Source organism: Antechinus flavipes, chromosome 5 (genome assembly GCF_016432865.1).
Source record: "Antechinus flavipes isolate AdamAnt ecotype Samford, QLD, Australia chromosome 5, AdamAnt_v2, whole genome shotgun sequence".
In the NCBI taxonomy this organism is placed as follows: domain Eukaryota; kingdom Metazoa; phylum Chordata; class Mammalia; order Dasyuromorphia; family Dasyuridae; genus Antechinus; species Antechinus flavipes.
In genome coordinates, this window is record NC_067402.1 from 232,022,432 (window position 1) to 232,040,118 (window position 17,687).

General features: G+C 34.6%; 1 protein-coding gene across 1 annotated transcript in view; it reads left to right on the forward strand.

The window, feature by feature from the left end:
• MRPS35 (mitochondrial ribosomal protein S35) overlaps positions 1 to 8,419 on the forward strand; it is a 46,764-nt gene extending 38,345 nt beyond the window's left edge. Inside the window, exon 8 of the mRNA XM_051961159.1 lies at positions 5,769 to 8,419. Within this exon, the coding sequence (XP_051817119.1) occupies positions 5,769 to 6,038 (270 nt within the window). The 3' untranslated portion in view covers positions 6,039 to 8,419. The remainder of the gene's footprint in view (positions 1 to 5,768) is intronic.
• Positions 8,420 to 17,687: the final 9,268 nt, after the last annotated feature.

Here is a 17,687-nt window from a genome sequence, read left to right on the forward strand (position 1 = left end):
CACTCAGTTCCCACTGTCCTCTCTCTGGATGTAGATGGCTCTCTTCATTACTGAACAATTGGAAATGGTTTGAATCATCTTATTGTTGAAGAGAGCCACATCTATCAGAATTAATCATTGTATAGTCTTCTTGTTGCCGTGTATAATGATCTTTTGGTTCTGGTCATTTCACTTAGCTGGATGCTACTTTTTCTAAAAATGTTGAAATTCTTGTGGCATAAATAATTAGTAAGCGCAATTCAATCCTGATCCCAATTTACTTGCAGCAAGAAGATTAAACTCTCAGATATACTTGGAAGGGAAATGCATTTATTTTGTAAAGTTAATACAAAACCTCCCTTTTAGTTTCAAAACATTATGTAAACTTACTAACTGTGTGAACCTGGGTTTAACTCCACTTAATCCCAATTGCCTCACCTTCCCCCCCAAAATGTAACAAAACAAAGCAAAACAACAATATGTAAGAGAATCATAGTGTCTAGAATGGTAGTTCTTACCATACTTAAAATTTATAGTTAGATATTCTTTGTCATGGAGACTCACAGCACATTGAACATTTAAGTTGGTTTGAAAAAAAGGGTTCCCAAGTAGTTTGGTATGTACACCAATCACCTAGGCTTTGAGATTGTTTCTCTTTTTCCTCTCGTGTCACTCCCTTCCCCCATTTTCTCTAAAGCATTGATTTCTTCAATCATCACCTTTCTCTTTTTAATCTTCAGTCTCTCCCTTCCTACTTCTTTGTTCCAAACTGCTTTCAAAGATGCTTAAGGATGTCTTATCCTTAAAGTTTCACCAGTCCCTACTATTCCCTCAAGCTCTTATGTTATATTCTTCTTCGCTTTCTTTGCTAACCTCCTGGACAAAGCTATCTATGCTTACTGATTTCATTTCCTTTCTTCTCAGATTTCTCACCTCCTCATTGAACTGGAACTACCCCTTCCCAAGTTACCAAGTAATCATTTAGTTGCCAGATCTCATGAGCTTTGTTTCATCCTTCAGCATTAGCCCCTGCTGACACTCTCCTCATAGAAACTTTCTTTTCTGCTCTTTACTGACCTCTCCTGATTCTTCCTGTTACCTGCCTAATCATTTCTCACTTTCACTTGCTAATCATCTTTGTCATGCTCTCCCCTCTCCCAGTTGGTTTTCACATGGTTTCATCCTGTCTATTTGTCCTCTTCTTTCTGTACACTCCCTATCTTGGTACTTTGTGTTTATTTTGTATTTATTCAGTACATCCTTAAATATGTAACATGATGAATGTAAAGTTCTTCAGACATGCTTATTGATGAATTGGTGGTTTGATTGATCCTCTTTTACCTCATCCAAGATTTAATTAATAAAAATGGTCCTTATTAATAGCTTTTACTTTAAAAAATCGTTGTCAGAATTCATAAATTATTATTACTATCATAACGTCATGACATTGTTTTTTTCTCAAATACCATTTGTATGAACCTAGAACTATTGTCATAAATAATCTGATGTACCTTGCTAATTTATGTACATACTAAAAATATAAAATTACAGTTTAATTCCAGTGTTTTAATTTTCACCTTGAATAAAAATCTCCAAAGAATCAGTCAGCATTGTAAGAAAGAATATTACTATTGTACTGGCAATAAAGACTAAAGTTAAGAAAATTTTGTAATATGTAAAAGTATTTTAATAGTTATAGATCAGCAGCACTTCTCAACCAGCTATGTGTTACATCCTAACTGATCCAGTTATAGTTCCTTTTATTTCAATGTTATTAACAAACATTGGAATTTTGTAAGCTGATAGTACCGCCAAAGTTAATTTACAGCGATTTAATGTTATACCAATCTAGTTACCAAAGGAATCTTTTACAAATCTAGATAAAATAATGCAAAATTCCTTTAGAGGAACAAAAGATCTAGATTGTCAAAAAAAAAAAAATTATGGGAAGGAGGTAGAAATGAGGTTTGAAGAATAGAACTTCTAGTCTTCAAACTTATTTTTAAGTAACTATCATCTAATCCATTTGTTGCTACTTAAAAAATAGAAAAACAGATATTGGAACAGACTTGACAAGGAAGAACAAGAAATAATAGAATTCAGTGACCCATAAATTGAAAAAACAGATTGCCTAGGAAAGAACCCTCTGCTTGGTAAGAACTGCTAGAAAAATGAAAAATAGGAGGCAGCCAGGTGGTGCAGTGGATAGAGCACCAGCCCTGAAGTCAGGAGGACCTGAGTTCAAATCTGGTCTCAGACACTTAACGATTCTAGCTGTGTAACCCTGGGCAAGTCACTTAACCTCAATTGTCTTAGCGCGCGCGCACACACACACACACACACACACACACACATATAAATGAAAAATAGTCTGGCAGGAATGGGTCCTAGATTATATTCCACAATAAATTCAAAATGGATACATGCCCTGAACATACAATTAAGATCACAACATTAAAAAAAAATTACAAATTAGAAAAAAAAATTAGAAAACATGTCTATAATATGTGTTTTGCAACTATGGGTAGGGTAAAATTTCTTAACCAGAGGCAAAGACAAAAAAAAAAAAATAGATTTTGATTACATGAAATTGAAAGAGTTTTACATAAACAAAATTAATGTTCTAGATAATAAGGGAAGCAAATTATTTTTTAAAATATCAGAAATCTGTGATAAGGATTTGATATCAAACGTATAAACAAGTAACAGAAACATATGAGACTAAGAGCCAGTTTAGTCTCTAGTTATTCATTTAGTCATTTTCTCCAGTAGAGAAGTGGTCAGTAGATGTGGATATAAAGTTTTCAAAAGAATTGCAAATTATTAGCAGCCATGTGGAAGAATGCTTCATGTCACTTAAAATGCAAATCAAAATTACCCTCCAAGTTTCCTCTCATGTCCAGTAAAGTGCCTGAAGTGATAGAAACACTAAACAGTTGAAGGAGTTGTAGAAGGATAAAGCTGCCAAAATATTGATGAAAGTGCTATTTGATAGAATCATTTTAGAAAGCACTTTATAATTATGAACATACTCTTTGACCCAGAGATCCCACTATTAAGTATATATCCCAAGATGATGATTTGATTATTTATTCTTTTTTTTTTACATGTTTTACAACATGTCTTTTTTTATTATAGCTTTTTATTTACAAGATATATATGCATGGGTAATTTTTCAGCATCAACAATTGACCTTTTGTCCCAATTTTCCTCTCCTTCCCCCCATCGCCCTCCCCCAGATGGAAGGTTGACCAATACATGTTTAATATGTTAAAGTGTATGTTAAATACAATATATGTATACATGTCCATACAGTTATTTTGCTGTACAAAAAGAATCAGACTTTGAAATAGTGTACAATTAACTTGTGAAGGAAATAAAAAATGCAGGTGGACAAAAATAAAAGGATTGGGAATTCTATGTAGTGGTTCATACTCATTTCCCAGAATTCTTTCATGTAATGGGCTGAGGCTCAAATTGATGCACTGAGGTTCTGAGCACGTGAGGCTAAATAGTAATTGGACCATACTCTATTAATATATATGCTTGGAGAAAGAATGGCCCCCATCTACTCTTTGTGCACATCCTGATGTGTTGTGTAGGAAATGACGTTTTTGGTGGGTGGAGGCAAGGAAAGGGAAGGGGAAGGAGAGACTGCTGGCTGGTGTCTTGACACAGCTGCTCGCATTACCATTGCAACGGCCCTTCAGCTCAGGTCTCCCTCTGCTAGCTGGCTTCCTGTCACAGCTGCCCATATTCGTATCGTAATCTTTCTTGCCCATATTACTATCGCAATCCTTTTTCACCTCTTCACTTCAATAAAGATTGAAGATTTTTCCCTTAAGCTGAATTCCTGACTCCGACTGATTTTAAATACGCAGTCATCACACTTTCGCTGAGTGTAGCTGGTTCAATTCATTACTGCTTTATTAGAACTGTTTTGGTTCATTGGTCATTGACTTTTAAAAAGCCTTTTATACAGTAAGATATTTATAGCTAGGGGAATGGGGGTGGGAGGTTGGTTGCATAGAAATGGAAACAGCAATAGGGAAATAGCTAATCAAATTGTAGTACATAAACCTAATGGGATATTAATGTGTTGTAATATACAACAGAGATGTGTTGTAATATACAATTCTGTACTTTGAGTACAGAGAAATATAGAAAGACTTATGTGAACTGTAAGCTAAGAAAACAGTGTAGTTGGTGACTGCAGTGTTATGGGGAAAACAACATCTTTGAATCAATTGAAAATGAATATTTCAGAATTATATGGAACAAGCATGGCTCCAAAAAGGGGATATGAGAAATTGTTTTCCTGCCTCTTTGCAGTGATGAATGTTCAAGGTGGAATATTTCAAATAGCATCAGGGCTTTTGGTTTGGTTTTTGGTTTGTGGGTCGTTGTTGTTGTTGTTGTTGTTGTTTTTGATGTGTTGATCTATTTTGCCTGAGTTTTTCTCTTCCTCTATTAAAAAAAAAAAAGTTTGTTATAAGAGGAGACCCCCCGGTGTTGAGAAAAGGAGGAATACAAAGGGAAATCTAGATCATATAAAAATAAAAGCTATCTATAAAAATCTATTTGAAAAATAGTTACAGGTTAAGAGGAAGAAAGGATTTTCTCAAAAAATAAAAAGATTATTAAACTTTAACTTTTATCAGCTGAAAAACCTTAGAAACTCAAAGATGTCTAAGATCTCACAATGATCTTTTTGTTTAAATTAGGACATGACTCCAGAAAATAGGATAAATTTTGTATTCTAGTTGTGATTTGGTGCAGCACTTAGTTTTCTTTATGTGTGAGAACACCATACTTGTATGAGGTTCTTGTTGTCTCTGTGTCTGGATTAAGGGGAAAAAAATTCATTTGCCTAGACATGAAAAATGCTGTATGAGATTGTTGGCAGCATCTTGACAATTTTTAAGAACTGAAGTTTGGCATGGAAAACTCTCCTTAATTTGCAATTTGTGTATTACATTTCAATGTGATATAGGAAGATAATTTATAAAAAGAAGTCAATTTTTTCTTATAAGTGTTACCTCAAAATAAAAATGAATAAATATTTCATGCCAAGTCCCAAATACATTGTAAAGGCTCCCAGGTTTCTCATTCACATATACCTGCGTTCCACTTGGTTATCTGATATTGCATGAATACTCACCCAAAATATTTTCAACATTATCACTGCCTTTTCCATGTTGTCATATTTAGAGTGCTGAGGCTGGATGACATACAGTCTTGAGGTTATTTCTTAGTACTCCTATATTCATTCAAGCATTGCAGGTCCTTAAACTTTCCCTTGTAGCTACTCTTACAGTGGGGGTGGGAGAGTCTGGCAGGAAACCTCTATGAAAGAGTTTATTTTACTCTCTTATCCCTGTATTGTCCCAAGTTTCCAATCATGATAATCTTAGGAAGTAGGCAATAAAGGTATTATTATTAGCTCTCATCATTAGCATTATTAGTACAGACTTCACTTTAAGGATGTGGCATGTAGTATATATTCATGGTTTCAGTACCAGCCTCTCAAAATTAGAAACAAAACTTGCTTCAAGGTGACAAATTTTTGTCCACATCAGTTCATAGGAAATATATAGTATGTATGGGTGTATGAGATACTCGCACTGACAGTCACAGATTTTTGAAATATTGTAGAAATACAGATGAAGAAATTATGGTTCAGAAAGAGATTAAGTGGCTTGCTAATTTTTACACAATAAATTTTTAAAATTCAAGTTTTTAAAATCTGCATTAAGGAATTTTGAATATTCAAAACTATTTTCTTCCAGAAAACTGAAGACTGGGAGAAAAAGAAGACTGAAGCAGATATGGAGGAATATATATGGGAGAAAAGCCGCTCAGAAAAAAATATCCTGAAGACTCTTCTCCAAATTAAAGCTTCAGAAAAAACTGCTGGAGTCATACAGGAAGACCTTCTTCGTTCTGAGGAAGTTGAGAATTATAAAAAATCTATTATTGCACTTAAAAATGAAGGTGATACTAAAAATAACCTTTCTCATTATAAAGAAGCAGTAAAGAAACTATTGAAATTGATATGACTGTGATGTTTGGGGGCAGAACTCTTAATCATAATTTGTTGTGAAATATTGGATAGTTTGATCTCTATGATGTATGTGTACAAAATTTTAAATAATATATTAGAAGCCACTCTTTTATTCTAGAGTTAGAATTACTTCATACTTTTAAAGATTTCAACACTTATCTAATTTTTAACATCCTTTAATTAATAATTAAAAGTGAAATTGCTATCCTTAACTGATTTTTTTTTCATTACATCAGACTTTGCAGATTACATTCCCTGTCCCTTAATATGATGTATGCTTGTTTTTGATGTGTATTTTTTAGACTGAAAGTGTTGTCTAGTATTGCTAAAAAGGAGAAATGCTAATTGCATCTAAAATTTTGAATACAGTCAGCCAATAGGTATTTATTAAGCTCCTGTTATTAAAGTGCCAGGCACTGTGGTGGTAGCTAGAGATACAAATAAACTTTATGAAGATATATGATTTAATTTAAAATCCCCTGATAAAATATAAAATTTAAAATCCACTGGTAGGAAGAAGATAGTATTAATTAGAGTGCATATTTTTAAAATATTTGAATCGTTTCTTGCAAATGCAAAAAAAAAAAAAAAGAAGAAGAATTAGAATGAGAAATTTGTTGAAATCCAGATTTCAGGACTTAAATATTTCTGACAGAGGAATAGAAAAATTCCAAAATAATTGGCTGTAAGTTTAACATAAAATGAAGATTTAAGTTGGCAAGCTCCAGTTTATGTAATAATGACCCTGTAGTATGACACTGTGCCAAAAGGAGAAGAAAAAAGCAGCACTATATTATATTCCATCAACTTATGTACCACTTGTAAAATAGGATAATTACTTGGCTTGGGTTAAGTTTCTAAGTATAATTTAAGAAGTATTGCATTTCAAAATTTGAAAGAAAAATTGTGAAGTGGTAAAAAGAAGAAATCAAACATTTAAAAATAAAGCAAAGTATTGAAAATTGATAGATGAGTCTAAGGATTGGTAGACTATTAAATAATTAATGTATGTAGTGGAAGCACACATAAAAAATTGATAACTGAGACAATACTAATTGAGGCTTAATGAAAATTCTTTCAAGCTACAAAAATCATGCAATGATTAAGATGAAGATTAAGCAATGCTCCCAGGCTCTTGGTTGCATTTGCTGGTAATTAATAATTATAGTTTCAGGAATAATTAGTTAATTCAGATTTAAATGTGAAACTGTTATCTTAGAACTTTGGCCCTTTAAATATCATAATTTTCAAATTGAGATCATATTGGATTGAATTTGGAGAACTGTACAGTTCTTTCACTGATCCTAAATTACTCACTGCTACAAAAGTCAGTATTGTGACCAGCAAAATTTTCCTGAAGTTCTATGGCTGTAGATTATGGAACTCCATGATAATGAAACAATCAAAATTGTAAGTAATGCAAGAAACTACAAAAAAAAAAAATACACACACACACACACAAAAGCCTACTGTGGACTCAAGTAGGCATGAGAAGTATCATAAAGGACATCATCACTGGAAATGTATTTGATTAATTAAAAGGAGTCATCAGTTTGTCTTTCAAAGAGCAGAAATATAATTTTAAGTACAATATAGTGAGAGGAAAGTTGTGACCTTTATAATGGGCCTTTTATTGGGAATAATTGTTCTCAATGAACTTTTTATCACATGGCAAGATGGTGAGTTTTTTGCTATTGTTATTTCTTACATAAATCCTAATCATGATTGCCTGAACATTTAGCATAGTTGCATGGCTATTGGATAATCAGAGCACATAAGAAATGTAATCCTAAAAGTCTTTGTCATTTAATAAATGTTTACAGAATCTAATCCAAATAAAGTATATTGAGAAATTTATGTTTTAATTTCAGAAGACAAAGAAGTTCTTTTTTCCTTACCAAAGTTGATAAGCAGATATTTTCTTAACAACATTTATTATGTTTGGCATAAATATGCATTTGCATTAGGTGCTGAAATAATTCCTCTCCTCAAGGAGTTTACATTCTAATAGGGAGATGTAATTCATCTATAAGGAAGCAATGACCAGGGAAGGCCATCAGTTAAAGCAGTCAGAGAGATTATAAGTGGAACCATATGGAAATAGATTGTCACCAAGTAAAGTAGTAGTCATAGTGATTTGAATATTTGTTCCTAGAGCAATAAAAAGAAGTGAAAGTATGTAGATATGCCTACAGCTTGGGTGCTAGTCTCAGAGCAAATGGTACAATACTGTCTATTCCTGCTGTCCTAGTTGAATGACTAGATGGGATATGAAACATGATATGGGCTTGGCTAGATAGATAGTAAGTTTTCAATCACTTGCTAATCAGAAAAATTCCAACTTGCTAAAGTATCCTGAAATTAAGTGGACTAATTCAGATGAATAGTGGCTGGTCTCTAAAGATAGTCATTTTTTTAATGGGAAAAAGGAAGACAACAAAGCAAATGGCACAGTCAAAACTTAAACTTTAATTTTTGTTCATTTTTTAGTCCTGTCAAAAATACTTAAATCCTGAAATCTGGGTTGGGTTCAACAAGTCTCTCATTCTGACTCTTACTTTTTTTTTTTTTTTTCATTTTCAAGAAATAATTTAAATATTTTTTTAAGTATATATTTTATTATACATATACATATAAAATATATAAAATTAAAAATATTTTTAAAAATACAAATTCTATCTTCCTATCAGTAGTTAGGGGATTTTAAATTAAATCATATACTTTTTTTTTTAAATAAATACATGCCAGGTTTTTAATTTCTTAGCAACAGTCTAGATAGGAATAGTAACTTAGCCACTTAATTTTTAACAACATTAATAGCTAGCATTTGCATAATAAAGAATAATAAAGGTTTGCAAAGCACTTTATATTAAATAATTTGATCCTCACAACAACTTTATAAAGTAGGAATTATTATTCCTTTTACTTAGATGGGGAAACTTAGCCTGAGAAAGGTTAAGTAACTTGCTTGTATTATAGCATTAGTAAGAATCTGAGAAAAAATTTTAATTTAGGTCTTTCTGTCTCCAAACCAGCATTCAATCAAAGATATTAACTATGCAGAAACTTGCAGATGTCAATATTCCCCCCAGATTAAAATGTAATTGGAAATATTTAATTAAAAAACACAATAGAACATAGATAATGTTAAAGTAGTTTTCTAAGTCAATATGTAGCTAGCTCACAGGAATCTTTAAATGAAAAGTAGTGATCCCAATTTCTGAGCCCAGTATCATCGAGCTATGTTACCTGGTTGTCACCTAGCTTCACAATGAAGCTTGCTTTTTTTTTTTTTTTTTTTACTTTTTACTGTTGGTCAGTAGAGGTCCATGTTCCCCACACTACAAAATCCCCCAACTCTGTGTGTATGTGTGTGTGTGTGTGTGTGTGTGTGTGTGTGTAGCCTAAAATATAACATGATAATATTAGCTTCATAATTAAAGAATATTGAAAATTTTTCCCCAGAGGTAAATATTGTTTTGTGTTTTTTTTAATTTCATGAGTTTCTAAAAAATTATTTTTGGGAAGCAGAATACAAAAATCAAGACAGTCTGAAGTAAAAAATAAGCTTTAATTGGACTTAAGAAAGAACTCAAACATAATGATAATAGTTGACTTTTATATAGCTTTAAGATTTGCAAAGCATTTTATGTGTTTGTGTGTGTGAGTGTAGGTGTTTTTAAAATTTTTTCCCCCTAAAACTGGTAGTTCTTTAGGTAAAGATTAAAACCATCAGGGGACAGAATTATTTGATGTTTTCCCCTTGTTTACCAAAAAAAAAATCCTTCACTATGTCATCCCAGAGTTTCTCCAATTTGGCCAAAAAGTCCACATATCCCACATCCAAATAAACAATTCAACCAACATTTAATAATTCTGCTTTGTGGAGGACACAAGGAAAAAGACAATGCCTTCAAGGAAGTTAAAATCGAATACACATTAAAACATGGTTAATTGCATTGGAAAGGGCAAACAATAGAATGCAGATTTAAAGAAGAAATAGATTAAGGCTTCCCAGAAGAGCTATTGTCTATGTTGGAATTTTAAGGAAAAGGAGGATTTCAGAATAATCTCAGGAATAATGGGTGATATACACAATCACAAAGGTGTGAGAAGACAGGAAGCCAGTGGGAAATAGTTAAGTGGTTCAGTTTAGCTTGAGCAAAACATGTATAGAACACAATAGTAGTAAATACTATAGGAAAGATTTTTCCAGTGATGTGCCCTAGTCTGAACAATACATGTTTCATCTACTTTCTTGTAGTTTGCTCTTGAACTCACTTGAAGAGGATTTGCAATATTTTCCAGGGGCTTTATGTGATTAATATGTCATCTGAATAAGAATATTTAAAGACCTTCACATAAGGAATTTCCTTTTATGTAGGTAGAGGGGTTCCTAAAGTGTCCATATTCTGTGATAAGCCAATACTTTTAGATGTTCATGTTTTCCTATTGTACACCTCAAGTTGATTATTGACAGTTATTTCTATATTATATTTGTCACTATTCTAAATAATTTTTAGCTATTCATTTTGCTGGAGTTGAGTCCTTGAAACTATTTTTTACCCAAATGATTTTTTCTAAGTAAAATAAGGAAAGATCTCTTCTTCCCTGTTCTCAGTATGACAATAAGGATGTAGACCACTGTCTTATCTTTTCTATTCTTTTTTTATTTTTTATTCTATTCTATTTTTTCAAAATCAAGGATACTTTTACTTTATGCATCAATTCTTAGAAATATACTGTAGAAATGAGAAAGCAGGCATTTTTAATTTATGTAATCTTAGTTCCCTTTTTTTTTTTCTCTTTATAAAAGCAACATCCATAACCTTTTATATTCTCTTGGATTCATCTTTTTTATGGTGTCTTAAAAAGTGATCCCTGATTGCCCTAAAAATTAATGTGCTTCGTCATAGATTTATTCAAGGTCAGCAGAGCTATCTTCTTGAGCTCTTCAGCCATGAGTTCACACATAATGATTCCACTATGAAATAGTGATTTAAGGAAAATAGATCATAAAATTAAACAGATTTGAAGGTTTTTATCTATTTTTTCTGTTATTTGTTTTTTTGAGGATAAGAGTCCTAAAGCAGGATTTTTCCTCCATTTGCTTTTTTTCTATTGTATGAGAAAATATAGAATTGGAAATGAGGAAGACCTGGGGTCAAGTCTTCCCTCTGAAACATCTTGATGGTTCAACACTTGACATTTAAGTCAATTAATATGTTGGTGCTCTAGGCAATTTTCTCTCCATTTCCCTAGTTTAAATCTTTAAGTTCCAAGTCCTAGCCTTCCCTCCTACCCTATCCCCAAACAATAAACTATCAGATATAGGTATATCTGCGCAATTATGTGAAACATCTCCATAGTAATCATTTTATACAAGAAGACTTGGGGAAAAAAATGAAAGTAAAAAATAGCATGCTTCAATCTGTATTTAATATCAGTTTTTTGGAGGCAGACAGTATGTTTCATCAGTAATCCTTTGGGATTATCTTCAAACATTGTATTGCTGGAAATAGCTTAATTCATTCACAGTATTCATTGAACAGTATTGCTGTTATTGTGTATAGTGTTTTGTTCATTTCACTATGTTTATGTAAATCTTTCCAGGTTTTTCTGAAATCTTCCTGCTTGTTATTTTGATGAGGTATGTGAATGAATGAATGAGATCCCTTCTGCTCAGAGTCACGCAGGTTCAGAAGCGAAAGAATTCGCTAACCCCACAGTCTGTGGCAAAAAGGAGATTTTATTTTACACTAAGAGGCTTTCCCTTAATGGGCCTATTTTTTTCTTTTCTTTCTTTCTTTTTTTTTTTTTTTTTTTTTGGTTATTCATTTTTTATTATAGCTTTTTATTTACAAGATATATGCATGGGTAATTTTTCAGCATTGACAATTGCAAAACCTTTTGTTCCAATTTTTCCCCTCCTCTCCCTCCCCCCCCCAAGATGTAGACCAATACATGTTGAATATGTTAAAGTATATGTAAAATACAATATATGTATACATAACCATATAATTATTTTGCTACACAAGAAGAATCAGATTTTGAAATAATGTACAATTAACCTGTGAAGGAAATAAAAAATACAGGAAGACAAAAACAGAAGGATTGAAAATGCTGTGTAGTGGTTCACACTTATTTCCCAGAGTTCTTTCTCTGGGTATAGCTGGTTCTATTCATTATTGAACAAGTGGGACTGATTTGATTCATGTCTATGTTGAAGAGAGCCACGTTCATCAGAATTGATCATCATATAGTATTGTTGTTGAAGTATATAATGACCTCCTGGTCCTGTTCATTTCACTCAGCATCAGTTCATGTAAGTCTCTCCAGGCCTTTCTGAAACCATCCTGCTGGTCATTTCTTATAGAACAATACTATTCCATAACATTCATATACCACACTTTATTCAGCCATTCTCCAATAGAGAATTCAGTTTCCAGTTTCTGGCCACTGTGTGCTGTGGGCCTATTTCTTAATGAAGAAATATTTTGCAAAGAATGATTAGCAAAAGACCTATTTTTTAAGTAAATCTGGGGGCAGTTTGAATTGATAATCAGACCAGAGTATGAATTGCATGAATTTTGAAGATTTTAGAATTTCTTGAGTGAGGATGTGACTTCCCAAAAGAACAATGGGAATTGATTTGCCCTTGGATAATGTTCTCTCATTTTGGGAGGATGGGCCCTCTCTCTTGACTCCTTGGAGCCTGGGAAACTCTGATCTCTTCTTCTTTGGCAGATCAAAGGGGACATGGTTTCAGTGATTATTTTACACAATTTTTACAGAGTTCACTAGAGTCATCTTCCCCCCTTAAGCAGTTACCTCCAAATTCATTTGGGGAAAAAAGAGTGAAGATCTCAGACTTCTGTAACTTCTTCGAACTGAGAAGGGTCGTAGAATTGTCCCTAAGCTCATTGGGGGTTCATGCTAGAAGGAAATATGAGATCTGATGACAGTAGCTGTGGCATCCAATGGATGTTGATGATGTGTGTTCCCATCAGTTGTCCTATGATTTATTATTTCCATTTCTTCATCCAAAAACTATCTGTTCCTGCATCTTAGAAAGGATGCAGGAACAGTTCAACATTTGCAGCTTGAAGCCTAGAGGAAACAAATCTCATGAGGAGTCTGAAAATGCAGGGGCCAATTATGAGCAAAAAGATAATAATTAGAAGTGGAGTTAGTATAGGGGTTAGTAGAGATCATAGCTAGAAACCCCTATCCAAAGGAAGACTGGGGGAGGGAGGGGGAAAGGAGGTATGTGAGGAATTGTTTATGAATGTCTTGCATCCAGTCACCTTTCTCTAAAATTCTCTCAGTGTGAAGCTTGACTTCCCTTGAATTGTTAATGTACATGCATTAATTGACCAGAGTGCAGACACCCCCCCTAAAGGCAAGGCTTAGGCCATTTCATTATCTAAAACCATATTAGCAAGAGAGTCCTGGGATTCTTGGATCTCCTGGAAAGAATATGCATTTTTGTTGGCCAGCTGGTTGATAATGGCTGTCAGGTTAGAAAATGCTTTCATGTTCTAAATATCCTACCTAGGATACTAGCATTGCAGTGCCTTTCTTTAAGTACCACAGAACATTTTCCCCAAATCCCCACTTTTGTCTCCTTGAAGGGGTGGGGGCTGTGTCTGAGGTGCTGGCATTGTATACAGTGAAAGGAACACTCAAGTAGCCTAAGGTATAAGACACATAGTGCTTAAAAGGGGTCAGGCAAGGTTCTGATAAAGGCCTCATTTCCAAGATATATAAAGAATTGACTCTAATTTATAAGAAATCAAGCCATTCTCCAATTGGTAAATGGTCAAAAGATATGAACAGACAGTTTTTGGATGAAGAAATGGAAACTATTTCTAATCATATGAAAAGATGCTCCAAGTCATTTTTAATCAGAGAAATGCAAATTAAGACAACCCTGAGATACCACAGGAAAAGATAATGTGGAATGTTGGAGGAGGTGTGGGAAAACTGGGACACTGATACATTGTTGGTGGAATTGTGAATGCATCCAGCCATTCTGGAGAGCAATTTGGAACTATGCTCAAAAAGTTATCAAACTGTGCATACCCTTTGATCCAGCAGTGTTACTACTGGGTTTATACCCCAAAGAGATCTTAAGGAAGGGAAAGGGACCTATATGTGCAAGAATGTTTGTGGCAGCTCTTTTTGTGGTGGCTAAAAACTGGAAATTGAATGGATGCCCATCAATTGGAAAATGGCTGAATAAGTTGTGGTATATGAATGTGGTGATTTTCTTCTTTTAAAATAAAATAATTGTGGTTCTCTCTGGGAGAAAGCAGGTTTCTCGGGAAGGTTTTCTGGAGGCAGTCTTAGTATCAGCTAAAAGTAATAATTACCCAAAACGCAGCCAGGTGATAAAAGTTCAGATCTTTTATTGTCTCCAATATAGCCCGGTTAGCTTTTCTTAGAGGCCTCTCTCTCTCCTTGGTTCTAAGAGCTCTTGCAGCTTTGTCCTTTGCTTCTGCCTCTGCTTCCTTCAGCCTCCAGCCAGCACCAAGGTAAAAGTTGTAATGAATCTTTCTTGCCTCCGAGAGAGGGCTTCTGGCTCTCTCAGAATGCTTTGTGTCTGGCCCAGAGTGCTCCTCTCCCAAGTAATTCAGCTGAACTCCCTTAACTGGGCCTCTGCTTTCTTCTTATATATCAGAGAGTGGGATCATGGATTTTCTCCCATAGTGCTGTCTGGCCCTAAGAGCTTCAAGGGAGGTGTGAATTCGGATATCTCATACTAAACCCTGAAATCTCCATAACGTGTGAACTCCAATGAGTAAAGTTGTGAACACAAGCATTCTATCAATTAGTTCTACTTAGTACCTTGTTTCAGGTTCTGGCCCAAAACATCTTGTAAGATTAGATCAAGGATACTGAACCATGCTAAATTAGATAATTATTGTCTCTATCAACTCTAATGACTTAACAGTTTGTAAAGATTCCAACATATGAATGTTATTGGAATATTATTGTTCTGTAAGAAATGACCAGCAGGATGATTTCAGAGAGGTCTGGAGAGACTTACGTGAACTGATGCTGAGTGAAATGAGCAGGACCAGGAGATCATTATATGCTTCAACAATACTATATGATATTCAATTCTGATGGATGTGGCCCTCTTCAACAATGAGATGAACCAAATCATTCCATTTGTTCAATAAGGAAGAGAACCAGCTACACCCAGTGAAAGAACTATGGGAAACGAGTATGAACCACAAATAGCATTTCCACTCCCTCTGTTTTTGTCTGCTTGTATTTTTTATTTCCTTCTCAGGTTATTTTTACTTTATTTCTAAGTCCGATTTATCTTATGCAGCAAAATAATTGTATGGGATATGTATACATATATTGTATTTAACATATACTTTAACATATTTAACATGTATTAGTCTACTTGCCATCTAGGGGAGGGAGTGGGGGGAAGGAGGGGAAAAGTTGAAACAAGGTTTTACAAGGGTCAATGCTGAAAAATTACCCATGCATATAACTTGTCAATAAAAAGCTATAATAAAAAAAGGGGTGGGGTCAGGCACTGAGTAGAGAGAATTATAGGTGGGGAAAGGTCCCAATGAGAGGCATTTTCTCTTAACAGGCTCCTTAGAAACATTGAAGTGGAATGGAGAACTTACTTTACAGAGAAAAGCATATCCCTTTGGTGCATAGATGGTCCCTGAAGTCAGATTCTGTAGCAGTTTCCTGGTTGCTTGTCCCCAAGGATGATTGTAGTCACATAACATTCTATCAATCAGAATGTTAGTTTTTAGGAGGTTATGAAGAAGCTTCAAAGAAAGTGCTGTGAGTTTGCTAAGATAATTTCAGAATAGAATCCCTACAGTTATTCTTTGGGGAGGTCCATAGTCATAAGTAACTTAGCCTGTGACCCACCTCTTCAGCTAGTGCAAGTTGCCAAGGTGAAATTGCAGCAGGCTTGAGAGAGGTCACACTCATTTGCACCAACAGTATTGGTGGTACAGGTCCCAACGTCAGGAATGTAAATATGGCCATTATGGGCCACAGTGACAACCACTGTCTCCATGGTAAAGTGATGTGTAAATATGAGATCTTTCCCAGCAAGAAAACAGGGGACAGTCGGGTCAGAGTACTTCCCCAGTGGGTTGGCTAGTACAAATAGGGCGGCATCCAGGGAGGAGATGGTGATATGTGAGAATGGGACCTTTGCAAAAAATGAATTAGACCTTATCTGTGGGCCACCTTGGGGGTGATGATGGCACATCCAACAATCCTGGACACCCCCATTCCCCACAGAGTTCCCTAGTCTGGCCAGGAAGTTATCACTCCACTGGCAAGGGCTCAAAGAGTAAGACCAGGAAAGCTGGAGAGAATTAGGAGTAGAGTCCTCATGATGATGAGGGAAGGAATTTATAGGCAATTTCACCCTCCTTTCTCCAAAGTTTTTTCAAGGTTCTTGCAGAAGAGAAACTTCAGGTCCTCTATGGGCTCACAGGAATATCCTAAGGTATCTAAAGGAGAGGTAACAGAAGCAGCATTTTTAATCCTAGAAATATGAGTCCAGCTGGGAGACCCAGTTTAATTGCTGTTGGAGTAGTCAGAACAACTTTGTATGAGCTTTTCCACTTTACACCTAGAGGGTCAGGCCCTTGAGGCTTCCAGGTTTTTAAGTACACCAGGTCCCCAGGATTTATAGGGGAGACAACCTGAGCATGAGCATCTGTAGGTTTAGGGCCATGCTTGTATTCGTATTTAGGGACAGGTATCGCATTCAGAAAGGACCTTCTTAATTGCACCAAGCTGTGTAGCAAATTGAGTGACCAGATGCTGTTCTGGATCATAAGAATGTCAGAGATGAGGAAGGGTCTTCTAAATAGAAGTTCAAAAGGGCTCAGCTTCATGATCTCCTGAGGGACAGTTCTTTTTTTTTTTTTTATTATAGCTTTTTACTTACAAAAACATATGCATGGGTAATTTTTCAACACTAACCCTTGCAGAATCTTTTGTTCTAACTTTTCCCCTCCTTCCTCCCACCCCTCCCCTAGATGGCAGGTAGTCCAATACATGTTAAATATGTTAAATATAATACATGTATTTATACATGTATTTATACAGTAATCTTGCTGCACAAGACAAATTGGGATCTAGAAATAAAGTAAAAAATCTGAGAAAGAAAATAAAAATGCAAGCAAACAATAACAGAAGAGTGGAAATGCTATATTGTGGTTCACACTCATTTCCTATAGTTCTCTTTCTGGGTGTACATTACTTTCTTCATCACTGAACAATTGGAGCTAGTTTGAATCATCTCATTGTTGAAGAGAGTCATATTCCATCAGAATTGATCATCATACAGTATTGTTGTTGAAGTTATAATGATCTCCTGGTTCTGTTCATTTCACTTAGCATCAGTTCATGTAAGTCCAGATCTCTCTGAAATCATCCTGCTGGTCATTTCTTACAGAACAATAATATTCTATAACATTTATATACCACAATTTATTCAGCCATTCTCTAATTGATGGGCATCCATTCAATTTCCAGTTTCTAGCCATTACAAAAAGGGCTGCCACAAACATTTTTGCATATACAGGTCCCTTTCCCTTCTTTAAGATCTCTTTGGGATATAAGCCCAGTAGTAATACTG